At 42.3% G+C, this 26,664-nt stretch overlaps 2 protein-coding genes across 3 annotated transcripts in view; both read right to left on the bottom strand.

The window, feature by feature from the left end:
* Positions 1-12,532, bottom strand: part of EHD4 (EH domain containing 4) — an 87,625-nt gene extending 75,093 nt beyond the window's left edge. Inside the window, exon 1 of the mRNA XM_047075262.1 lies at positions 12,244-12,532. Coding sequence (XP_046931218.1) covers positions 12,244-12,479 — 236 coding nt within the window. The 5' untranslated portion in view covers positions 12,480-12,532. The remainder of the gene's footprint in view (positions 1-12,243) is intronic.
* A 13,480-nt stretch (positions 12,533-26,012) lies between these two features.
* Positions 26,013-26,664, bottom strand: part of PLA2G4E (phospholipase A2 group IVE) — a 55,299-nt gene continuing 54,647 nt past the window's right edge. For both annotated transcript variants that reach the window (XM_047074498.1, XM_047074499.1), the window contains exon 20: positions 26,013-26,233. In XM_047074498.1, coding sequence (XP_046930454.1) covers positions 26,013-26,233 — 221 coding nt within the window. The remainder of the gene's footprint in view (positions 26,234-26,664) is intronic.

The following is a 26,664-nucleotide window of genomic DNA, read 5'->3' as shown; positions in this document are numbered from 1 at the left end:
TCAGTGCAAAGGCTTCAAACCCAGGAAGTGTGAGATCATGACCTGAGCCAAAGTCGGATGTCCAACTGACTGAGTCACCCAGGTGCCTTGGACAGGGACATTTTTAAAAAGAGCATTCAACTAACTGCAACAGTCATTTTTTTCTTTCTTTTGAGTATTAGTTACTAAGGCTTTCAGCCAAATAGATGTGAAAGAAATATATAAAGCACAGCTTTTCAGTTCAGTGGAGAAGCAGTTGTATTTTCTTATTTTAAAATCCAAGCCTGTGAGTTTAAATACATTTCAGTTTAGAGTAAGTGTTGGAAAGCTTTACATAATGTGTTCTTTATTGATAGTACTCCATCTACCATTTCACTAGGAGAGTAACCGAAAAGAAAGGGTTAGTCCTTCAAGTTTGATTTGTGTTGAATCTAGAAATGATGTTTCTAAAGCAGTTTCCTTTGTTTATCTTCATGCTCAATACCAAGAAATGGAAGAGAGAGAAGAATCAAACGTGTTATCACAAAAGTCTTATAAAATGGTCAAGAATATATAATGGTTTCCTAGTAAGTTACCACCACCACCACCACTTCTGGATGCCACCAAACAACAGATTATTATGAAACCACACTGTACAGTTTGTTTATAAGGCATTTCACATGTGTTTTATCTCTTCAGCCTCACTGTGGTTGGAGCAGGTGTTTTAGCCCTGCTTAGGACAAGGTAAGCAGCTTGCATGAGACCGCATTAGCACAAGATGATGACTACTTTTAACATTTTGATATATTTCCATCCAGTCATTTTTCTGTGAATGTAATTTTTGTTTATAAAATTGGGATCAAAATGTTTAAATACTTTTGCATCTAGATTTTTCACCATTAGTTTTGCCTTGTGCCATCAGAAATTACTTGAAAACAGGGGCACCTGGGTGGCTCAGTCGGCTAAGCGTCTGACTTCGCCTCAGGTCATGATCTCGTGGTTTGTGGGTTTGAGCCCTGTGTCGAGCTCTGTGCTGACAGCTCAGAACCTGGAGCCTGCTTCAGAGTCTGTGTCTCCCCGTCTTTCGGCCCCTCCCATGCTCATGTTCTGTTTCTCTGTGTCTCTCAATAATAAATAAACGTTAAAAAATTAAAAAAAAAGAAATTACTTGAAAAGAATTTTCTAATGGCTGCATACTATTCTCAGATGAATTTCCTATATCCTTACTCTTGGGCATTGATATAGCTTCCCATTTCTTCCTATTATAAATCATGCTGAGATAAATATCACAAACATCTCACGTCGTTCAAAATTTTAATCTTTTTGAGTTACTGAAAAACTAAGCCAGGCCAAGCCTCGTTTCCATTTTAAAACTCTATGTCTTCCTTAAGTGTAAAACCTAACTTTTATTTTCATTTTTGTTTTTCCCTTAGTTAAATCATGGACATCTTATGGCCAGGGCTGCTTGTTCAGATGACATCATCTTTGAAACTGCTGTGCCTACGAAGGAATCTACATTAGCCTGTGGGATCAAGAAACTGGAATTTGCTGGATAAAGCTGTTTCACAGTTCTATTTTTCCAGCTATGAATGCTATTTAAACCACGCAGGGCTGAGATGTGCTTAAGGCACACTGCTGTCTAACATGTGCCTGTACCCGGAGCTACTCAGGTCTGCCTTCCATGCTATTCTGGAAGGAGGGCAGGAGAAAGAGAAGGAAAGAAAGGGAAGGAGATGAAAGGGAGTGGAGGTTCACTGGAATAAAAGGCAACATGCTTCTCCATTTTTTATAGTCCTGTTAATTTTTCCAGTCATTCATTTGCTCACACATGAAGATCTGTTAAGTGTCTTCTATGTTCGGTGTTGTAATTTAAGAATGTGATGACAGACTTTGTTTAGGTTGATCTGGGAGCACTGGAAAACTACATGAGGAAGCTATAGAACACAGCACTTCCCAAAGTTACTTAACCATAGAACCCTTTTTGAACACCTATTAACAATCTCCCATAATTGCCTTTCATAGAACACAGGGTTAAAGGTAAAAGAAAAAAGCTCAACATCTGTTCTAGTTTTTTCTTTTCAAGTGAAATTCTTTTCAAATTAGTAATAGGAAGATAATTTCTTAATGTGATTAATTTATAAAATATTAAACCAATAACTAACATCATATCTTAGGGTGAAATAACAAAAGCATTATCATCACAATTAGAAGCTTGATATGGATGTGGCTTCCTAGTACAATAAAAGATGAAACAGAAGAGGAAAAAAAGTAATCATGAATATAATCGATACAGCTGTCTATCTAGAAAACCCAAGAGAATCTACTGAAAATGTCAGAATAACTTCAATCAAATGAACAGATACAAAACAAAAATGGTAAAAATCAGTAGCTATCTTGCATACTTGCAGTACCCATCTAGAAAATATAAAGGAAAAAAATCTGATTCATTAAGAGTGAAGGAATATAAAACACCTAAGAACGGCATTAATAAGAGTATACAGAACCTATATGAGTAAATCAAACACCTTTCTGAGAGGTATAAAAGGTCTGAGTAAAAGCCATGCTGAGTTCCTGCTTGGGAAGAGCAAATACCAAGATAAATGCAGTTCCAATACAAATGGATCCCAATGGGATTTTCTGGGAAGAATCTAATAAAGTAGTTTTAAAGTTCTTCTGAAAGAATAACAGGAAATGATGATTGACAGTATTTAGAAAATAGAGAGAAATGAGATCAGAAGGGTCTGTGTTACCATTTAATTAAAGAATGTTTTAAAATGACAATCCTTAAGACTGTATGGTCTGGGCATAAGAATCTACCAACAAAACAACATAACAGGAGAGAAAGGTTCCAAGAGATCCCAATATAACTCATTGTGTTTCCAAGTGGATTAAAGAGTTAACTATTGGAAAGATTTTTTTAAATTTAAGGATTCTGTAATATTTAAGGATTTTCCAGGGACATCAAAGACATCATCAAAGAGGAAAAAAGTGTTTGAGTTGACTACAAATATTAAATATATCTCCATGTCAAAAATGATCATAAAAAATTAAAAAGGTAAAGCTCAAACTGGAAAAACATAATTATGACAAAAGACTAAGAACCATTATTGAGCAAAACATTTAAATATCTACAAGATAAAGTGTAGTTGGGGCGCCTGGGTGGCTCAGTTGGTTGGGTGTCCAACTTTGGCTCAGGTCATGATCTTGCGGTTTGTGAGTTCGAACCCGGCGTCAGGCTCTGTGTGGACAGCTCAGAGCTTGGAGCCTGCTTCGGATTCTGCACCTCCCTCTCTCTCTGCCCCTTCTCTCTCTCTCTCTCCAAAATAAATAAACATTAAAAAAAATTAAAAAAAGATAAAGTCTAGCACTCCAAAGGAAAATTGGACAAAGTTCACAAATAACTCTCAAAGAAATAGAGATGATGGCTACACATTTTAGAAGTTCCACTTCACAGTAAAAAAAAAAAAAAAAAGGCAAATTAAAAATGTTTTCCTATCACGTTTATTTGTTTTTAATAATAATGCATAGTTTTACTGACAGTTTGGTGAAATAATAATCTTCATATTAGACTCTGTGGTGGGAGTCTAATTTGGAATAACTTTTCTAAAAAAGGAACATATGTATATAGACATAGTTAGAATAAAACATGCAATGTTCTATTTCATGTGCAACCTTGGATGGCGAGTAACTTGTTCTGCGAGTGTTCTGCAAGATGAGCAAAGATTTCTAATAATTTTAACTTGATAAACGAGCGATGTCTTGCAACACAAGTAGTATGTGATGCCAAATATGACACGTTCACAACTGAACCAATGGTTTTTGAAATTCGCTTTGATATATAAGTGCTTTGGATTACGAGCATGTTTCTGGAAGGAGTTATGCTCGCAAACCAAGGTTTTAGTGTAAAATATGTATTATTTATATGTTATATATATGCATGTGTGTATGTATGTGTGTGTATATATATATATATATATATATATATGTATAAAATCAGGAATATATATAAACCTGAAAAATATTTATACCTTTTGATGTAGTAATTCATACTCAGCAAAATAGGCTTTTTTCTAACAGGAAAAAAAAAAAACGAGATACACAAAGATTTACAAGCCAAGAATATCCACTGCAATATTATAGATAATAGCAGAAAATTAGAAACAATGTTCCAAGCTGTATGATAGACTAGGGTGCAGTCATGAAAGCTATTTCTGAAGATTACTTAAGAAAAAGTTTAGGGGCACCTGGGTGGCGCAGTCGGTTAAGCGTCCGACTTCAGCCAGGTCGCGATCTCGCGGTCCGTGAGTTTGAGCCCCGTGTCAGGCTCTGGGCTGATTGCTCAGAGCCTGGAGCCTGTTTCCGATTCTGTGTCTCCCTCTCTCTCTGCCCCTCCCCCGTTCATGCTCTGTCTCTCTCTGTCCCAAAAATAAATAAAAACGTTGAAAAAAAATTAAAAAAAAAAAAGGTTTATCATATCATAATTAAGCGAAAAGGGCTGTTTATTAAATTGCATTTTTTGCATAATTACCAGTTTTGTAAGCATGACTTCCATGTCTTCACCTAGGTCATTTGTTAAAAATGTGAACAGATGGAGCTTGGATCACTTGCCATAGAAGGGCCACCAAAGTGAGACTCTCTTCTGGGTTGAGACTGATCTACTTCTCAAGCTTAAATGGTTCAACTATCATGATTCCATTAGTTGAACCTTTGCCTTTCAGTGGTTCCCAAATATTTCCTGCAGGAGACTACCTAAGAATTACTCTGAGAGGTGGTTTATAAAAACCAAAAGCAAACCAAAACAAAAATAGGTTTTTGACCCTCTCCCACAGAGATTCCAATTCAGGGGGTCTGGATTAAGGCCCTAGAATCTGTTTTTGGTCTCCCAGTGATTCTGTCCAGCAGCCAGATCCAGGAACTGTAGCATTCTAGTTATACTTTTCCAAGGTTTTGAAAAATACTGAATGTCTTCTAGAAGTAAGCTTCTAAATGTGAGTTAAGGAAGAGAATTTCATAATTAAAAAACAAAAACAAAAACAAAATACATTTCCCCTTACATTTCTCCTAATCCTGTGGCATGGCTGCCATTTGTCAGGTAGATGATGTAACAAGTGAACAAGAGGTTAACCTGCAGTGTCTCCCAGATGTGATTACTGCCACCGATACCACATTCACCCTGTCCTGGCACCCCCACTCCCCTGCTCTGAGTCCTGCCCCTTCTTAGGTTTCTGAAATACCAGCTACTCCCTTTCTATAGGCCCCTTCCATCTACTTATAATAGGCTTTCACTGGAATGCCCCAGACCAGGGCACGGCTCCTCCCCTCCAGTACCCAGTTGCTGAGAGTTTTCTATATTTGACACTTTGCCTCCCACTCATTCCTCAACCCACCGCCACCTGGCTTCCATCACCACCACTTACTGGCTCTTGCCAAGGTCACCCTGGCTCCTGATGGCTAATCCACTAGATCCATTTCAACCCTTTTCCCAGAAGCATCTGACCCCGTTGACCATGCCCCCTCTTTCTGTGGCGTTTGTGAGGGCTGCCTGACGTCTCATCTGTTGAGCAAATGCTTTTTTTTTTTTTTTTTTAATTTTTTTTTCAACGTTTATTTATTTTTGGGCCAGAGAGAGACAGAGCTGCTTTTCTTTTTTTGTAGCAGCACCCTGAGGAGCCACCTTTCCCCCCCTCTTAGTCCACATGGTTTGGGGGCTGACCACCCCACTGCAGGCATGGGTATTTCATTCCCCTGGCTTGAGGAATTGGTTCACGGATGGACACCAGGGCTAATCAATGAGACTCAAACCTAAGACTGTTGCAGAAACCGTTGGGAAAAAGGTTCCTTTTTTCCCCTTGGGGTTGCTGAGCTGGCAGAACGTGAGTCTGGGTCTTTGGAGATGGCCAAATGCCCACCCCAAACTGCCATGAGAAGGAAGCCAACATGAAGAAGGCAGCAGAGCTGAGAGACAGAGACCAGATGGCACCACTCAGAGTCCTAGGCCAGGCCTGAAACCAGCACACCCCGGTCTCATCGGTTTCATGAGACAACATACCTTTTTACTTAAGCCTTTTTCAGTTGAGCTTCTGTTAATCACAAGGAAAAGAGCCCTACAGTGGCTCCAAATTCCCATCTTTCCCTGGCAGTGACTCCACCTCTCTGGTGCCTTGTCCCCGTGTCTCCACAGTAACTCTTCCTTTTACTCCCAGATCCATATGTCCAACCCCTCGTGGACTCTACACCTGGGTGTCCACTTCAACATGGGTTTAAATGTAAACTCAAATTATGCCCCCACTCATCCTCTCCCTGTGTCCACATCTCAGTGAATAGCTCCACTGCCCACCCAATTATCCAAGAAACCTGGGCCTCATCGTTGACACTTCTTGCCCTCATTTCCTGGTCTCGTTTGGGCAGCTGATTCTGGCTCATTCCTCAGGGCTCAGCTTTTAGGCTGTGTCATCAGGGAGGCCTTTTCCAACCTCCAAGCCTGAATGAAGGGTCCTTCCTATGCCCCCATCCCAGCCTGCACTTCTAGTGTCATAGCTCTTGTCACTCAGAGCCCTAATAGCTTGTGGATTCTTATCCATATTCCCCATGAAACTAAGTTCTGGGATAGCCAGGCCCTTCCTGGAAACCAATATTATTTGAATAAATGGACACTAGGATATACATGTATGATCTTATATATTATAGATAGTCCATTCTTCTGTAAAAATCAAATATGTCGGCATTTCAGAAAGATCCACAAAGGGCATGGTGTTTGGCAGAGAAGACTATCGCTTCCAGGGGCCCCAGTGCCTAGCTGACAGTAAAACCACTAAACTGGGCTCACGGTGTTTCCTTAACAGGATTTTCTTGGTAAAACTAGGCTGACTCCTAGGGAGTGCCTTCACTTCTCTTTGCTTTAATAACTGAGTCTAGAGCTTATCAAAGGGATGAAGTAGAGCTTTGTTCTTTAATAGAATCTATGCTCCCCTTTTTCTGAAAATGGGGCCATTTGTCTGCTTCAAGTTTTCTGATACTCCTCATATTCTTCATAACTTCTTAAAAAGTACCAAATACAGTTCTTTGAGCACAACTACACGTTCTTCCTAAATGGTCCTGCCATCTGTTCCCCGACCTGGGTATTTACTGGGCCGTGCCTGTGCAGCCCCTGGAGGGTTCCTTGTCCCCTGGGCTTGAATCCCCTCAAACACCACAGGGCTCCCTTTCCCGTCTCTGGATCATTTGTTTTTGAGAGAAAAGGAGAAAAAAGACTAACGGCTGACGAGTTCTGCTTTCTGTGAAAGTTATAGCAAGAGTCCCAAGAAGTGGGTCTATCACTTCCTGATTCTTTTTCTTGTTCTAATCCTACCAAAAAAGGCCTTTTATTGCCCAAGGCATTTTTGCCTTCCCAGCCACCAGCTTGTTAATGCTTCAAACTGTCCATAAACTTTGTTTCCACACTTGCATATGCAACTCATGCCCTCTTTCCCCTCTAGGAACACTATATTTAAGTGATATTTAAAGTTTTAAAACACAATTACTTTATCAAGCATTTTATAGGAAAATATTATACTTTGATTTTACTAACGAGTGTTAGGAAGAATGAACATGTTTATACACTGACAAGAATATACAGGGGAAAAAACATATTGTGGGGATTGTGTGATAGCTATTTGTACTCTCAATTCCTTCATGTCTACTTCTCAGTTCCTTTCCTTTGTGTGTTCTTTTTTTTTTTTTTTTTAAGTTTATTTCTTTATCTTGGCGAGAGGAGTGGGGGGAAGGAGCAGGGAGGGAGAGAGAATCCAAAGCAGGTTCCATGCTGTCAGCACAGAGACCAGCTTGGGCCACAAACCGCAAGATTATGACCTGAGCCAAAACCAAGGGTCGACACTTAACCAACAGAGCTACCCAGGCGTCCCAGTTCATGTGTTCTTTTAGCTTATTCCCACTTTTTTTTGGCTTGCCTTCTTTCTGGCAACCATTTTTATTTTAAATTATTGCATACAGATGCAGAAATTACCTGACTGGAACTAACTGCAGAATTATGGAAATTAAAGAAATCACAGGATGCTGAACTGTTGGAAGACTGAATTGTTTGCTACTTTTAATGGAGATACAATTTATATACTACCATAAAGCTTACCCTTTCAAAGGGTACAATTCTGTGGCTTTTAGTATCTTCACAAAGTTGTGCACCTAGTACCACTATCTAATTTCAGAACATTTTCATCACCCCAAGAAGAAACCCTGTTCCCATTAGCCATCACTCTCTATGCCTATTGCAAAGTGGATATCCAATTGTCCACCATCAATCATTTGTTGAAAAGAATGTTCTTTCTCTCATTGAATTGTCTTGGAACCCTTGGAAAAACAAATTTACCAGATATACGGGTTTATTTCTGGACTTTTGATTCTATTCGGTCATTCTATGTCTATCCATATGCTACTATCATACTGTCTTGTTTATTGTAGCTTTGTAGCAAGCTTTTAAATGAGAAAGTAGGAGAACTCCAATTTTGTTCTCTTTCAAGACTGTCTTGTCTATTCTGGATCTCTCATGTTTCCAAATGAATCTTAGAATCAGCTTGTCAATTTCTGTAAAGAAGGCAGTTGGGATTTTGGTAGGGAATGCACGGAGTCACAGATCACTTTGAGCAGTACTGCTCTTCTAAAAATATTAAGTCTTCCAATCCATGTACATGGATGTCTTTCCTGTGTTTTGTTGTTGTTGTTTAGGTTTTAATTTTTTTCAACAAAGTTTTGTAGTTTCCAGTGCATAAGTTTAAACTACTTTTGTTAAATTTATTTCTAAATATTTTATTCTTTTAGATATTATAAATGGAATTATTTTCTTAATTTCAGATTGTTCATTGCTAGTTCATAGAAATATAACTGATGCTGTATATTGATCTTATATCCTAACACTTTGCTGAATTTCCTTATTTTAAAAGTTTTTTTTTTTTAGGATTTCCTTAATCCTTAAGATTTTTTATACATATGATCATATCCTCTGTGGAAAGAGATGGTTTTACTTCTTTCCAATCTACATTCCTTCTATTTCTTTCTCTTGTCTAATTGCTTTGGGCTCTACCCTTTTAAGGCATATACAGTTTCTTGAGTGACTTCCCTCTTTTTTCCTCATTAGAATAAATTTTTTTTGGGAGGGACAGGATATAGGAGGAAGAGAGAAAATGGAGCTCTTTGAAACCAAAATATGCAACCATGGCTTGATTTCCAGTGAGCCTCACATCTTCTCAGTGGAAATGTCTTCCTTCACAGCAGCTGGGCCCAGGAATTTTCTAGGGGAACCTGTGAAATCTGTTTTCCTCAGATTTTGGATGCAAGTCTGACTGAGCCCAATATCCACCCTTCCTTGGCTGTTATGTAGTCTAAGGCAACATGGCCACTTTCCCCCATGCCAGTCTCTTCTCCTTTTTTGGCCAACTCTTTCTTGCTGGTTAGAGGTAGAGTGAGCACCCATGGTTTCTCTCATAGCATTCTCTGTCTTCTGAGAAATAAAATTGTCAGTAGGACAATAGGTTTATCAGCTGCTCTTCTTCTATCCAAGGAGACATTGACAAATAGCTCCATTACATCTGAAGTCTTCTTCTGGGCCAGTTTTGTGACCCATGTTAGGAGGGTCTACCAACTCTCCCTCCATACACATCCAAAAATAAATGTAGTTTTTGGCACTCAGGCTCTTCATCCACCCCATCTAGAAGACGTTTTTATTAGAACAAGGCACACATTTAGTTTCCTCACTCCAGACGAAGTTCTGGCTCACCACGTTTTAGAGGAGCTCTTACTTCTTCCCAGTCATGGGACAAAAGGAAGGAAGAGTACAGTTTTATTAAAGGTATGCAATGCACACCAAAAGCCTTGCTGAATGGCTTTAGAATGAGAGAAGTTTCCTTCCTATCAGTGCAGGCTGTGTGTTACCAGTGACCTCTCGGGATATACAGGAAGCCAAGTGGATGAGAATCTTTTACTATGTGGATAAGTGCACCCCACAGCCAAGTATGAACTTCTAGGGTTCAATGGCTAGTAGCAAACAATCCAGCCACTGACCAGTTTCAGAGAAAAGACAGCCATGGATGCAAGCAGGATCCAGGATGGTCAGCACCCTGGGCCAACCCCTCTGCTTCCCAGTGCCAGGGAAGGCTCTAGAGAGGAGCTACCCTTTCATTTGGGGATTTCCTCCAGGAGTTAAATCTCTTCCTCCTAGCTCCACTATGAAACCAAACTCAGGTCTCTGGTGCCTCACCAAGCTTCCTGTCCACCTTGATTTCCTTCTAACCTCACAGGTCCAGTTTATGCCCACTGCCTAAGGACAAAGTCACTTAGGTAAAGGAAGGTCTCAAAAGCAAGTGACTTCTTGGTAAGGTGACTCCTCCTTCACCCTGAGGTCGCACATGGCTCCAGTGCCTGAGAAGTAGTCCATTTGGATGATGTTGCCAGGAGTCAAATCTCAAAATCCTTCTTAAAACTATGCTTAGCTATTCCACAAAGCTCCCTTCAAATGATGAAAAAGAAGAGTGAGGCTATGAGAGCAGAGAGATGGCCACATCACATCCAGGTGGGTACAGCACCAACAGGGCTCCCTGATCACACACAGCACAATAAAGCCTCATGGCAGAGACAGACAGGAGGAGCTGCCCAGGGTGCTGTGCATATGTCACTGCTAATGTCTGCAATTATTGTAATTACAATGCTAGCTCCTTATCTTTGACCTGTATATTTCAAAAGGCCCACCTCCCACTCTTGTCAGTCACAATACTTTATTTTCCCATATACTTAAAAACTGGTTATATTACTAAGACCTTAAAGGTATTGTTTGTCATCTTTCAGGGTACCAGTGACTATAACAATTCTATGGTTTGAGTGTCTGGGGTGATATACTTAATACTATTTTCACTTTATTAATAAGCACCAAATAAATCAACTTAAAAATTATTTCCCTCAGTCTTCCTTTAAATTCACTTTACTATCTAGAACGATATTTCCATAGAGTATATTTGCTTTGCTCATTTCATTCATAGTGTATCTGTAGGTCTGGATTGAGCATATTTCCTGTAGTGACAAGTACTCTATTTGTAGGAACTATTTAGGTCACTGGAGTGGAGAAAAAGAGGCCGCTATTTAATAGAAATGGCATATATCCAAATATAGATGCAGTTTTCTGAACATCTATTGAACATCAATAATGATGAGATTGTTACAGTTTCCCAAACCCTAGACCCAAACCTTAAATGATTAGTCACTTTGTTTTAACTGACACAGGGTTTAACCCAAGAAAACAAGTTTCCTAACCAAAGAAAGTAAGTCTTAAAAGTATCTTACTTCTGCTTTAGAAGTAACACAGTCTCTTCAAAAGGCAAGTTGTTTCAGTGTAAATTATTTCCCAACAAAAATCGCTTCGGAGGAAGCTATATGATTTGAACCCTAGCGCATGCACAGTAACTGCTTTTAGAGACAGAGCGAGCATGACAAATATTTTCAGTTGTCAAGGGAGGAAGGAATGACCCACCTAAGAAATGGAAACTAACGAATAGTAGTAATATGACACTCCCCCTTGGTTCCACTGGGCGCTAGCTGGGGCTGCTACACACAGCTAACTTCCTTTGGTCGGATAAAGGCGAGGCTGTGCAAGAGCTGAATAAAAGCGGCCTCTCTACCCACTGGCCCCAACAATGTGTTGGGGGATGGCAAGCAAGGACCTCAAAAGAAAGGGGCACTGGAAATACACTCTACTGTTGCCATTCATTCATTCGTCATGCGCTGGGGGCTTAATTCTCCAACTGACTCAAGAGCCCATTCTGATACCCCACACTTCTGTCCCCATTTCTAGCCCTAGGCCTCACTCGCTCATCAAGAAGATGCTTATTATAGCTTCGCTCTTCTCCCTCCCTTCCCCGGGTCCCCAGGCCACGGCGACAGGATAAAGCCGGCCAGAGGAGTGCCTTCACAAGAGCAAGGAAAGAAGGCTCAGAGTACACAGTGAAGGGGTTCCAGGGACCTTCCTGCCAGCGTGGGGTAGAGCCAGCCCCTTCTGGGGCGGCCGCGCCCCGGGGCGAGGCTGCGGGCACCTGGGCACCGCGCTAGGGGCGGGAACCTGAGGTCACGCTGGAGCTGGAGAGAGAAACAGCAGCGAGGGGATTCCGCACAGGGGAAGTGGGCGCTGCAGGATGTCCGAGGGCGGCGGGACGCTGGTAACAACACGCGCACACGTGCTGAGGACCGCTAGCACCTAGGTGGTGGGAGCAGGGGTCCCGGCGGCATTGAGGAGCCGGCGGGGCGGGTTACCTGATGAAGGTGGTCTTGCCCGTGCTGTACTGGCCCACCAGCAGGATCATGGGCTTGTTATCGAAGTCGGCGTCCTCCAGCGCTGGCGAGTGGAACTCGTGGAAGCGGTACGCCTCCTCCAGCGGCAGCACCTTGCGCAGGTAGAGCGAGCGCAGGCCCCCAGTCACCGTCTGCACTGCGTCCGCGCCGCCCGCGCGCTCGCGCCCGCCAGCCTGCCGCCCCATCCAGCTGAACATCCTGATGCAGCCGGTCCGCCCGTCGCGGGTTCGCTCCCCTCGCCCACCCTCTCACACCCCGCGCTCAGTCCCAGCTCAGGGCTCGACCCTCCCCGGCTGGCACTGAGCTGCTCCGGCCCCTCTCGCCGCCGCCCGAGCTGGCCCCGCCTCGCGCAGTCGCAGCCAATCGCTGGTCTCTGCGTCACGACAGCTCGTTTACTATTCAGAAGGCTCTCTCAAGTCCTTCCTCATTGGGCCGCTGCCAGCGCGTCTCAGCCAATGGAGAGGAGGTTCTTAATGAATTATTGATGACGGAGTCCGTCGGCGGACTGGCGGGGGAGAGGGTGTCTCCACAGCCCCGGGGCTCAGACTAGTCTCGGAAGCGCCCCCTTAGGTCGCCGGGGCCCCACCTCTGGCCAGGTGGCGTCGGCTTCCGGGCAAATCTGAGCTGGCAAAAATGAGCCTCCGGAGGCTGCTGAGTCTCCTAGGAAGTTTACTCTTCCCAGGCTTATGATACTGGGGACAAAAGTTCGGAAAGTTGACAGACAGGTTCTTTCTACTCTCTGGAAGGTTATTATTTACATATTTTGTTAGTGAAGAGATCTTGACTCAAGGACATACTGACAATATTTGACTAAGGGGAAGAAGACTCCAATCTGCTTGGGTAGATGTTTCTCCTACTTCACACTGCCTCCACTAAGTTCTGGATGAATTGAAGGCCTCTTGCCCTTAGTTTTATTTGATTTTCTGTAACATTAAAGATTTAATCATCATCCTCATTATTACCACCTAATTACCACATGTTGACATGTAAAAGAGTTACTGTTACCTCTTAGTTGTCTCTGTTTCTAGATTAAAAGGACGTATCAACATTGAGACTGGGAGAAACAACCAGCCATCACTTTTGGCGTTCTAGGCAACAGTTTGAGAATATTTCTCAGTTGTTTTAGAGCATTCCTCAAATGTCACCCACGGAGCCACCTGCATATAAGAATAACCTGGGATACTTGTTAAAATGCAGATTTCAGGTCATCACCCCCAGACCCACTGAGTTAAAATATTGAGGAGGGATGGAGCTCAACAAGTGCTCCCAGGTGATTCTGACGTACCCTAAATTTGGGGGAATATGATGCACAATAGTACTTCTCTAACTTGATAGAAATGCAGATGCTGATTCCGGGGTATGGGGCATGGGTTGAGACACCAGACTGCGTTTCTAATAAGCTCCCAGGTGCTTCCAATGCTGCTTGTCCATGGGCTATACTTTGAATGCGAGGGCTGTGGTGAAGAGAGAACAGGACTTGGCATCAAAAGACCTGGGTCTGAATCCTGATTACATATATTAATGGCTATGTGGCTTTAAATGCAACGAGCTACCTCTCTGCCTCAGTTTCCTTGTTTGTAAAAGTGGGAACTCCTTTGGAGTTGCTGTGTGGATTAAATATTTAGAGGAAGCTGTATGTAACTAGGGAAGTGAAAAGAAAGCCAAAGGAAAATGAACTTAGATATTGTCTCATGTCAAAATAAAACAAAGATTGAAATGTGAAAATAAAGGAAAACCATTGAACTACTAGAAGAAGGTATTTGTGAAGATTTATAAAATTTTGAAAAGGAAAGCTTTTCTGATCAAAACCAAATACAGAAATTATGAAAATAAAGGTTGACAGGTTTGTCAACAAAAAAGTAAAAGCTTTAGTGTATTAAAAAAACCCAAACAAACAAACCCATATAAACGTACTCTTTACCATATGATCCAGAAATTGCACTCCTTCGTATTTATTCAAATAAGTTGAAAACATATGTCTGCACAAAAATTGCACATGGATGTTTATAACCCTTTATTCACAATTGCTAAAAGTTAGAAGCAACCAAAATGTCCTGTACTAGGTATACTTCACTATGGTACAACCAGATGATGGAATATTATTCAGTGCTAAAAAGAAACACTCTATCAAGCCATGGAAAGACATGGAGAAACCTTAAATCCACATTACTAAGCAAAAGAAGACGATCTGAAAAGGCTACATGCTGTATGATTGTAACTATGTGACATTCTGGAAAAGGCAAAAATATGAGGACAGTAAAAAGATCTGTGATTGCCAGGGGTTCAGAAAGAGGGAAGGGTGAATAGGAAGACCAAGAAGATTTATAGGGTAGTGAAATAATTCTGTACGATAATGTAAAGGTGGACACATGTCATTATACATTTGTCCAAACCCATTGCACATATAACACCAAAAGTGAACCCTAAAGTAAACTATGGATTTTGGGCAATAATGATATGTCAGTGTAGACTAGGTTCATTGACTATAATGAACTGTGGTGTGGGATATTGGTAGTGGGAGGCTATGTACTGAGGAGGCAGGAGGTGCATGGAAACTCTCTGTACTTTATGGTCAATTTTGCTATGATTCTAAGACTGCTCTAAAAACTTCTATTAAAAATAGTATATATAAAAAAAATTCATAAACAAAGGTAAAAGGCAAAAGACAAATTGGGAAAAATATTGCCAGACATATATAAGAAATATATTTAATGAAGGATATTAGACCTTTAAAAAGCTACCATAAAATTATTAAGAAAGAAATGAATACTCCATTATAAAATGAGCAGAGGACATTGACAACTAACAAAACAAACATTAAATAATGCTAACCTCCATTAATGATCAAAGAAACATAAATTAAAAATAAATAGGTAACATTAAGAATGGTAGACTTTTGGGGCACCTGGGTGGTTCGGTTGGTTAAGTGTCAGACTCTTGATTTTGGCTCAGGTCATGGTCTCATGATTCGTGAGATCGAGCCCTGAGTCAGGCTCCACACTGACAGCACAGAATCTGCTTGGGATTCTGCCTCTCTGCCCCTCCCCTGCTTGCACTCTCTCTCTCTCAAAATAAATAAACTTAAAAAAGAAAAAGAATGGCAGACTTTTATTTTTTTAAGACAATGCCTAATGTTGCCAAGAGTGTAGAAAAAGGTACCATCTCAGACATTGCTGGATATGGTGCAAACTGGCACTTTTCTGGAGTCCATACTTATCAAAAATCTTGAAAATGCACATTCAAGTCTTCTGCAACATCATACTTAATGGTGAAATAACTGAATGTTTTCTAAGATTAGGAACAAAGTAAAGATGTCTATTCTTATCACTCTGATTTAATGTTATACTAGAGGTTCTAACCAGTATCCAGAAAAGCAAAGCGTATTCCACGTTAAATAAGAAGAGGTAAAATTGTCTTTATTTGCAGAAGATATGACTATTTATGTAGAGAATTCTATGGAACCTACAAAAAAAAAAAAGCTACTAGGACTAATAAGTGGGTTTAGGAAGGGTACTGGATAGAAGATACATATACAAAAATCAGCTATGTTTTTGTATACTGGGAGTGAATTGGACAGTGAAATAAAAAAAATCAATGTCATTTGTAATAGATTCAAAAATATGAAATACTTAGAGATAAATCAGATAAAAACTGTACAAGGTGTATACACTAAGAACCACAAAGCATTTCTGAGAGAAATAAAAAAGGCCTAAATAAATAGAGATATATACCATATATCATGCCTATGGATCAGAAGATTCAATATTGTTAAAATGTCAATTTTCCCCAAACTAATATATATAGATGTAGTGCAATCCCAGCAGGCTTTTATTTTTGTAACAATCGACAGGCTGATTCTAAAATTTATATGTAAATGCAAAAGACCTAAAGTAGCCAAAATAACTTTGAAAAAATTAACAAAGTTGGAGGACTTACACTACTTAATTTCAAGACTTATAAAGCTATGTAAATTAAGACAGTGTGGTATTGGTAAAATGATAACAAATAGAGTTCATAAATAGACGCACACATATATAGTCATTTGATTTTTGACAAAGCGCAAAAGCAATTCAATGGATAAAGGAAAGTCTTGTAATCCATAATGCTAGAACAATTGGATATCCCATGCAAAACTATAAACTTTGATCCATGCCTTGCACTGTATATAAAAATTAACCCCAAATGACTATAGACATAAAGGTAAAACTTAAAATTATGAAACTTCTAGAAGAAAACATAGTAGAAAGTCTTTATGACATTATGCAGGGAAAGGTTTCTTTGGTGATACCAAAAGCATGATCCATAAAAGAAAAAAATTAATAAACTGGACTTCATCAAAATTAAATACTTCTGACCTTTGAAGGATACTGTTACCAGAACAAAAAGGCAAGGCAAAGAGTAGGAAAATATATTTTCAAGTCACATCTATAGTAAAGGGCTTGTATCTAGAATATAAAAAGACCTTCTTAATTCAACAGTAAGAAAACAATCCAATTTAATGGAAAAAATATTTGAACAGGTACTTCACCAAAGAAGATGTATGGGCAAATAAGCACATAAGAAGATGTTAAACATCACTAGTCATTAGGAAAATGCAAATTAAAACTACAACAAGATACTACTACCTACCTATTAAAATGCCCAAATGAGAAGACTGATCGTATCAATTGTTGGTGACAACGTGGAGCAACTAGAACCGTCATATGCTGATAACGAAGTGTAGAATTATACAACTCCTTTGGAAAACAGTTTGACAATTTTAAAAAGTTGTTTTTAAGTTTAGTTATTTTTGAGAGAGAGAGAGAGAGAGAGAGAGAGAGAGAGCGAGCACACATGCATGCACAAGCTGGGAGGTGCAGAGAGAGAGAGGGAGACACAGAATCCGGAGTAGGCTCCAGGCTCTGAGCTGTCAGCACAGAGCCCCACGCAGGGCTCAAACTCACAAGCTGTGAGATCATGACCTGAGCCGAAGTCGGATGCTTAACTGACTGAGCCACCTAGGCACCCCAGTTTGGCGATTTCTTAAAAAGTAAAGCATATACCTACCACATGACCCAGCAGCAGAGGAGCATAGGGAAGAATTACAAAGGGCATAAGAAAAGTTTTGAGGGTGAAGTATTTGTTCATTACCTTGATTGTGGTGATGATTGACAGCTGTATACACCTGGCCACATTAATCAAATTGTGTTCTTTAAATATGTATGATTTATTGTGTATCAATTATACCTTTATTAGTTAGAAATACTCATATTTCTAGACTCAGGAATTTTATCCTCAGGCAATAATCAATGTAAAGCTTTATCTAAAGAATGCTTATCAGAGGCGCCTGGGTGGCTCAGTCGGTTAAGCGGCCGACTTCGTCTCAGGTCATGATCTTGTGGTCCGTGAGTTCGAGCCCCGCGTCGGGCTCTGTGCTGACAGCTCAGAGCCTGGAGCCCGTTTCAGATTCTGTGTCTCCCTCTCTCTCTGACCCTCCCCTGCTCATGCTCTGTCTTTGTCTGTCTCAAAAATAAATAAACGTTAAAAAAAATTAAAAAAAAATAAAATAAAGAATGCTTATCAGCATAACACTTGTAAGAGTGAAAAGCTATAATTAGATGTTCCCCCATGGAGGATTAATTAGATAGGTAATGGATTCCTATGCAGTCTCTGAAAGCTGTGTCAAATAAAAAGAATATTAATAACCTGGGAAAATACTCAGAATATATTTTTAAGTGTAAACAAGGCAGATTACAGAGTGAATACATTCAATTTCTATGGAAAACAATGTGGCGATCCCTTGAAAAATTAAAAATAGAACTATATGATCCAGTAATCCTACTTCTAGGTATATATCTGTATATATCCAAACAATTTAAAAGTAGGATCTCCAAGAGATACTTGCACATCCATGTTCACAGAGGCAGTATTCACAATAGCCAGGAGGTGGATGCAACCTGTTTCCATTGATGGATGAATGGATAAACAAAATGTGCTATATATATAATGAAATATTATTTAGTCCCCAAAAGGAAGGAAATTCTGTCATATGCCACAATCTAGATGAACTTTGAGGACATGATCCTAGGTGAAATAAGCTAGTTACAAAAAGACCAATAGTATATGATTCCACTTATCTGATGTATCTAAAATAGGCAAATTCACAGAAACAGAAAGTAGAATGGTGGTTACCAGGGGCTGGAGGGAGGAGGAAATGGGGACTTGTTCCTTGGTATAGAGCTGCAGTGTTGCAAAACGAAAAAATTCAGGCGGTCACAACAATGTGGTCATAGTTAACACTATTGGACTGTGCACTTAAAAATGGTTAAGGTGGCAAATTTTACATTATGTATATTTTACCAACAATTAAAAAAATGAATGTATAGCAGTTTTGTACTATTATAAAAAAATCAAGGCATCTAAGGAAAATTTGGGAAGGATAAACCCCAAAATAATAATGATCTCTGGGTTTTGGAATGATAAATGATCTGAGTTTTCTTCTTGATACACTTCAGCATTTTTATTTTCAGATTTTACACAAGAATCATGTTCTTGTTTTATTTATTTATTTTTAAATGTTTATTTATTTTTAAGGGAGAGAAAGAGAGGGGGGCAGAGAAAAAGGGGAGACAGAATCCCAAGCAGGCTCCATGCTGTCAGCGCAGAGCCCGATGTGGGGCTAGAACTCACGAACCATGAGATCATGATCTGAGCTGAGGTCAAGAGTCAGACACTTAACTGACTGAGCCACCCAGGCATCCCTCATGTTCTTGTTTTATAAACAGCGATAAATTTGAAGGAAGAAAAAATTATTGCCTTTAATCTTTCAAAACAATTAAAGTTCTGAAAGAGCCTGGCCCAGAGGACACATCATAATGTCTTACTCTTCTTCCTTCTCTGTCTTCATAAAGCTCAGCCCTGGTTTTTGTGTTCTTGATCTGTCCTCGGTGGTGTGGGAGAGAGACTGGTGCTTCCCAGAATAGTCATTTTGCGTCCATTTGCAAGTTGTGATCCTCTTTCTAGTTATTATATATATATATATATATATATGTACATATATATTATATATATATTTTTAATTTTTTTAACGTTTATTCATTATTGAAAGATAGAGACAGAGCATGAGCAGGGGAGGGGCAGAGAGAGGGGGAGACACAGAATCCAAAGCAGGCTCCAGGCTCTGAGCTGTCAGCACTGAGCCCAATGAGATCATGACCTGAGATCATGACCTGAGCCGAAGTCGGACGCCCAACCGACTGAGCCACCCAGGCGCCCCTTTATATATTTTTAAGTTTGTTTATTTTGAGAGAGAGAGAGCAGATATGAAGGTGGAGGAGGGGCAGAGAGAGAGGGAGAGAGACAATCCTACTACCAGGCTTGATCTCAAGGGCTGTGATATGACCAGAGCTGAAACCAAGAGTCGGATGCTTAACTGACTGAGCCACCCATGTGCCCCTGGTTTTCTTTCTTCAGACTAAAACAATCCCAATTTCAGTCAACTTTTCTTTTTTTTTTTTTTATTTTTTTTTCAACGTTTTTTATTTATTTTGGGACAGAGAGAGACAGAGCATGAACGGGGGAGGGGCAGAGAGAGAGGGAGACACAGAATCGGAAACAGGCTCCAGGCTCCGAGCCATCAGCCCAGAGCCTGACGCGGGGCTCGAACTCCCGGACCGCGAGATCGTGACCTGGCTGAAGTCGGACGCTTAACCGACTGCGCCACCCAGGCGCCCCTTCAGTCAACTTTTCAAATGAATCCAATTGTGGTTTTTTTCAGGTTAAATCTTATTTCAGGTAGTTTTACAGGGAGTGACATTAGTTACCTGGATTTTTGTTGTATTAAATAATTCTTGGGTGCCTGGGCGACTCAGTTGGATAAGCATCTGACTTTGGCTCAGGTCATGATTCTGTGTCTCCCTCTCTCTCCCTCTGCCCCTCTCCTGCTCATACTGTCTCTCTCTCTCTCTCTCTGTCTCAAAAATAAATAGACATTAAAAAATTAAATAATTCTTAAAATAAATATTTTGATAAGACTCAACAACTCTCTTTGCTATATGGAAACTTTATTTCTTTATTTTTATTTAAAAAATTTTAAGGTTTATTTTTGAGAGAGAGAGATAGCATGAGCAGGGGAGGGGCACAGAGAGAAGGGGGGACAGAGGTACTGAAGCAGGCTCTGTGCTGACAGCAGTGAGCCTATGTGGGACTTGAACCCACAAACTGTGAGATCATGAGCTAAGCCAAAGTCGTACACTTAACCGACTGAGCCACCCAGGGGCCCTATTATATTGAAATTCTAATTGTAATTCTTGTGGAAGCTTTTTTTTTTTTTTTCCCTTCGTCTTGTTTTTGGTAATTTGACGTTCACGAGGTTTGCTCTAGATTGTGTTCAGTGATTGGCTCTAAATGCCTACCAAGTCCAGTGTCTTATTCTGATACTTTAAATTCCAGAGTGGTTCAAGGCCTGAGAGACACATGCTGGAGAGATTAGAGGAGGTACTGTGGCCTGGGAAGATTCCTCTTCATTCCCAGACACATCTCTTCTTTCTCTGTGGCCACTTAGCCAGGTCACTGCTGCCACTTGGAGATATAGCTTATAGGACATGCGGGTAGAGATGTCCTGTAGGTACTTGCAGTAAGACTGCCAGCTGCCTCTAAATTGTCCTTCTGTTCAGAAACAGAACTCTCATTTTCAGCGGGACCCATTGCTGCCCAGGTAAGAACAAAATTTTCCAGTCTCTCTGCAATTCAGTATGATCACAAGACCAAGTTCTGGGGGCTGCTATGTTACCTGAAGGAAGTGTGGGACTTGCAAGAGGTCTCCTTTAGAAAGAAAAGTGTTCAATCTTGCTCTCCCCTTCTCTCGTAGCCTGGGATATAGTTATGCTGGCTGGAGCTGCAGAGCTCATCTTGGACCGTGAGACCAAGGACTATGTACGGGATGGTAAATCAGAGCTAGAAGGAGCAGAATCCGGGATGAATCATGGAAGCACCGTGCCAGCCGTGGACCGCCTCCCTTGGGCTTCTTTTACAGGCATGTGTTTAAGCCACTATTTGTCAGGTCTCTCCTAGTCAGAGATGAAAGCAGTTCCTAATTAACACTGAATTTGTTACTGGAAATGGAGTCTGCAGTAATAGAACCCAAAATGTGACATTCATTTAGTGAAAGAGAGGGAAAGTCAACATTAAGGATTCAATTATTGCAGGCTGGGATTTCAAATATAGCCACATATATTTTTTGACATGCCTCCTATCGAGAGATAGGATGGATCTTTGTCCCCTCCCCTTAAATCTAGGCTGGCTTGTGAAAGCTTCTGCCAATAGAGCTACTGTGGAAGTGGGGATATGTGACTTCTGACACCAGGTCACAATATGCCATGCACCTGCCACTGTGTGACATCACTCTTGGAGCCCTGAGCTGCCATTTAAGAAGGCTGATTATCTTGAAACCACCATACTAGGGAGGTCACATGAAGGTGCACTACAGTCAATCGAATGGAAACTGTCCTTCATCCCTCTCCGCCCTCCCCCCTCAGGCACCAGACCTGTGAGTGAAGGTACCGTCTCAGAGGCAGATCCTTCAGCTCCAGCTATTCCAGATTCCAGCCATCTGAGTCCTCCCCAGGCAGTCCAAGTCATTTGTGCTGAGGCCCCACACATGTATAAGCGTTGTCCTTGCTGTGCCCTTTCTGAATTCCTGACCCACAGAATCTGTGGGTGTCATAAAATGGGGGTTATTTTAGGCCATGATATTATGGGTTTTTGTTTGCTTTGTTTTTGTTTGTTTGCTAAGCAACAGATAATTGGAACAACTGGTAATTCTCATTATCTTAAGATAAAAGTTTAACTTTCTGTCACAGGAAAGAAATTCAGAGCTAGGCAGACCAGGGCTAGTGTGGTGTGTTCATTGTGGATGGCTGGAGCTCCAGCAGCCATATTGGACCAGGAGGCAAGCTTGAGGATGGCAGAAGAGCTGAAAGGAGCCTGGGTCTCCAATAAGAAAGAGAGGAATAAATTTCTTCTATCTTCTTTAAGTCACTCTAACTTTTGATCTTTTGATTATATAATAAAAAGTAGGGGCACCTGGGTGGTTCAGTGGGTTAAGCATCTGACCCTTGATTTTATTTTTTTTTATTTTTTATTTTTTTAATTCTTTTTTAACGTTTTATTTATTTTTGAGACAGGGAGAGGCAGAGCATGAACAGGGGAGGGTCAGAGAGAGGGAGACACAGAATCTGAAACAGGCTCCAGGTTCCGAGCTGTCAGCACAGAGCCCGACGCGGACTCGAACTCACGGACCGCGAGATCATGACCTGAGCCGAAGTCGGCCGCTTAACCGACTGAGCCACCCAGGCGCCCCTGACCTTTGATTTTAGCTCAGTTCAGGATCTCACAGTTCCTGAGATGGGGCCCTGTGTCAGGCTCTGTGATGACAGCGTGGAACCCACATGGGATTCTCTCTCTCTCTCTGCCCCTCCCCTGCTCATACACACTTTTTCTCAAAATAAATAAATAATTTTAAAAAAAGTAATGCTAACTGGTATGGAATTTGAATACATGAATCAAGAACTTAGGAAACTGGTTTGGCTAGAGCTAAAGGTTTGAGAATTTTCAAGATGGAAGTGGTAATTGAAGTCCTGGGTATCGACACGTTTTCCTAAGGAGAGTATGGAGCGAACAGAGAGGAGAGCTGAGGAGAGCACCCCAGGGGATACCAGCAGTTAATGGAGAGCAGGGGAGGTGAGACCAGAGGAAGGGCTGAAACGTGGGAAGAAATCCAAGATGGATGGGTGTCCAGCAAATCTGGCCCCTTCCCCCTAGGGGGAGCCTGGCTGGCAACCCTTAATGCGTGCCCCGTGTGTACGCAGCTAATATGGAACTTTCCCTCTGTTTTGCAAGGCGCTGTTTTTATGAAGCCCTCCTACGTGGGACCAGAAGGAAGCTCCTTGAGGTGTGGGGTCAATTGTTAATCGTTTTTATTGTCCCAGGGCCTACAACAGTGACCGGCATGTAGCGAGAGGGTGATAAATATTTGCAGGCAGGTCTGAATGGAATGGTTGTTGGCAAGGAAGCCATGGGAAGGGAGGGTTTCAGGAAGGAGGAGTGGTCTGCGGTGGCAAATATTGAGAACAATCAAGTAAGATAAGGCCTGTAAAGGGCCGGTGCCATTTGGCTCGGTGTATCTGGTAATTAGGGCATTGGCGACCTTGGGGAGAAGTGTTTTCGTGGGGAAATAGGGACAGAAAACATCCGCCGTGGGACAGGTTGAGCTGCGTGGCAGTATGACATCCTGGCCGGTCTCCTGGGAAGGTAAAGGGGAGACAAGCAGGGATGGACACTGGGGGAGAGAGGACTTTTATTTAATTTTTTTCTATTTAAGTATATGACGGACAGAGAGCGGGGGGTCTGAGGAGGGAACCTCCCTGGCCTCCCCACCACTGTACCCTTGCCTCTGTCAGGGTCGATGACACTTTGTCCTTATCCCTTGTGCAGTCCTGGCTCCTCTCCTGCTCTGTGACGTTGCCAGCATTGTTTCAGAAGTGAAGTCACTATTTAATTTCTCAAATTCATATAAAAATCTTGTCATGTCCCCCCTGCCCCCATCCTGCCCTGCCCCAATTCAAATCTAAGTTCCTGGAAAGCAGAGGCTGTTTAGTGACCGCTGTGCTCTGTAGGTGCTCAGCTGGGGCTGGCTGCCTGTCCTTCTGCTCGCTCAGTGCTTCCTGAAACCATCTGAACCTCAAAGGGCACCAGGCGGCGAGAACCGGTGTCCCATTGGTTGCCGACATGGCTTCCTAAAAACAGAAGAAACGGCGGCCTTCTCACGCCGTGGGCTGGCCTTGGTGTGTGAGAAGCCCAGGCGGGGACAAGGGCAGGAGTTAGGCATGTTTTGCAGCACCAGATAATGAATGAAGGTGAGTCAACGGCGTTTACTCACATGGCCATTTTATTCTGTGCTCAAATAATACAATGGTTTTATAAGCCTCACACTTTGATGAATCTAAGGCAGGGCTGCCTTCATCTTATAACACACAGGTCTTGTGGCCTGACCTACTCTGCTAATTTAAGGAGAGCCCGTTTGCTGCAGATGGAAAGAAAAGATGTCAAAGTGGAGGCTGTTGGCTGTTCTGGTGGAGGAGACGGTGGCGTCCTGGGTCAGCATTATCTGGGTGGGGACCGGTTTTGCAGGTCTGGAAGCCTTGTTTACCAGTGGTTCAGGTGAGCTGATTAATTCCTGCTTTCCCAGCTTATAGGAGAGTACGGCGTCCACGCCGCTCAAATTTAATATGTGTAGCCATTATGGGGATGAGGGTCTGGGGGAAGGGCAGCAGAGAGGAGGTGAGAATCTCCTTAAAATGAAGACTCTGATTCAGCAGAGCCGGGGTGGGGCCTGAGGTTCTGCATTTCTAACCAGTGGCCCACCAAGGATGTATTTTGGAAGTTGCTTTTTCTAAACTTTCGTTACTTATCGTCACCCATCTCCTAACAACCAAAGGACTGCCTATGGGAGCATAGAGGCCAAGAAAGAGGGCCCTATGTTCCATGTTTGCTGGGACCACGTGCCTTTCTGGGCACACCTTCCATCGGCCTGGACATCTCAATGGCTCAGGTTATACAGTTCTTTAGTCAAGTTCCCAGCCTGATGGGAGACCTGGATACTTTGACTGGGCTTCTGTGTCCTGGGCCTTTCCCCAGTGATTTATCTGCAAACCATCTACAAGGATGGGCTTCTTCCTCAGGGCTAACCGAGTCCTTTAAAGGTTGATCCTTCCTAGTTTCATTCTTTTGGGGGTGACTCTCCAAGAGGTGGGACGTGCTGGCCATTGTGTTTACATGATAAATAAGAGGAATCCCATTTAGAAATAAATAATCCCATCTGGAAACCAGAGAGGAAGGTGATAAGAGAATTCAGCGGTGCTCCTGGAGCAGGTTGGTCAGCGAGTGCCAGCCTGATGCCTGAATCCATTTACCTACTCAAACGTCCCTCAGCTGCATCCCAGATCCTTGTTCCGTGAACCTGAGCTGTAGACTGGGGCTTTGCCTGGCATTTCATTGGAGCTGGGGGCCCAGATGGGGCTGCGTGGTTGGGATCTCAGGAATCACCAGTCCTGGGGCTCTGAGTGGCTGCAGGGGGGCTGCTGAAACCCATCAGTCACCTGTTTGGCTTTGTTGTTGAAGAGACCAGGATATCTAGCACTCTGTCTAGATCTTCTAGCATCACAGCATCTATTAATACCCTGATTCATAAAAGTGAAAACCACAAAATATCATAGCCTATAAAAATCACAAGAACATAATTGCCTTAAATTTAAAAAGTTGTTTTTCCAGAGAACACAGAGTGTTCCTCAGGTCCTCTTGTGCACTCCTGGAGGCCCTCCGTGCCAGGAGGCAGAGAGCAGTAGAGTCGAGAGGGCTTTGAGCTCCACTGTGCAGGCCGAGTTTCTTAGGAACTAGCCTCTTCGGGCATGTGTGGGAGCCTGTGGCTATTGGGCCCTTTTCCCTGCAGGGAAAGGTTTAAAAAAATGCCTTGGGTATAAAATCCCAACACATGTCTGTGTTATCTTCCTTTGTCTCCTTCTCTCTCTCTCTCTCAACTTTTAAAAATGTTTATTTCTTTGATAGAAAGCCAGGGCCAGCCTGCCTGCACCCCTCACCAGAGAGCAGAGCTGGTGTGCAGGCCAGTCAGCCCTGATGGGCTCCGTGCCTCTGACCATGGGAGCAGACACAGGATCGGTGAGGCTCCCTAGGACTTAGGAGGGACACTGGCTCTTCAGGCGTTTCTTCTTCTCCACCGCCAGTCTCAAGGCCTGAAAGAGCTTGTCTTTATTATTCAGGATGTTGTACTCAGAGAGCTTCACCAGCTTGTCAAAGGCAGCCTCTGTGTATGTCAGCTCCTTGGTAGCATACGGAGTTTTGGGGCCATAAATGTCAACGTGGCCCTGCTCCAGCTCCTCGGGGCTCCTCTCCACACCTGGAGGTGGCAGAAGCACTTGCTATACATGGAAGGTTGTAATGACTTGTTTCTGCATCTCTCCCTATGGCCTGTCTCAGCCCACACGGGCGCACACACCTGCATGAAAACGTGCACACACATGCACACACACGCACACGCACACCTCCAAGCTCCTCAGGGGCAGAGATGTGACTTGCACATCTTAAGGCCGCCCAGGCATGACACAGTGCTAGGCACACAGCTGGATGTCAATAAATGCTGAATGACTGAGAGAGTAGAAGACGGCATTGCTGGCTCATGGAGGGGTGGGGGGCCTTTCCTTCTTCCTAAAGCCACAGTTGACTCAGATTAGAGCTAAGCCAGGCTTTCCTGTTAGTAAAGTCAAAAGACTGCACAAGTCTAAAGATAGGAGCTCCTGGCCCAAGGCTAGCAGGTGGTGGGAGCCAAGC

This window comes from Lynx rufus, unplaced genomic scaffold (genome assembly GCF_022079265.1).
Source record: "Lynx rufus isolate CCGP_SWC_20201006 ecotype Redwood Valley unplaced genomic scaffold, mLynRuf1.p SCAF_13, whole genome shotgun sequence".
Lineage (NCBI taxonomy): Eukaryota > Metazoa > Chordata > Mammalia > Carnivora > Felidae > Lynx > Lynx rufus.
Note: the sequence above shows the minus strand (reverse complement) of the source record. Positions and strands in the feature narration are given on the sequence as shown.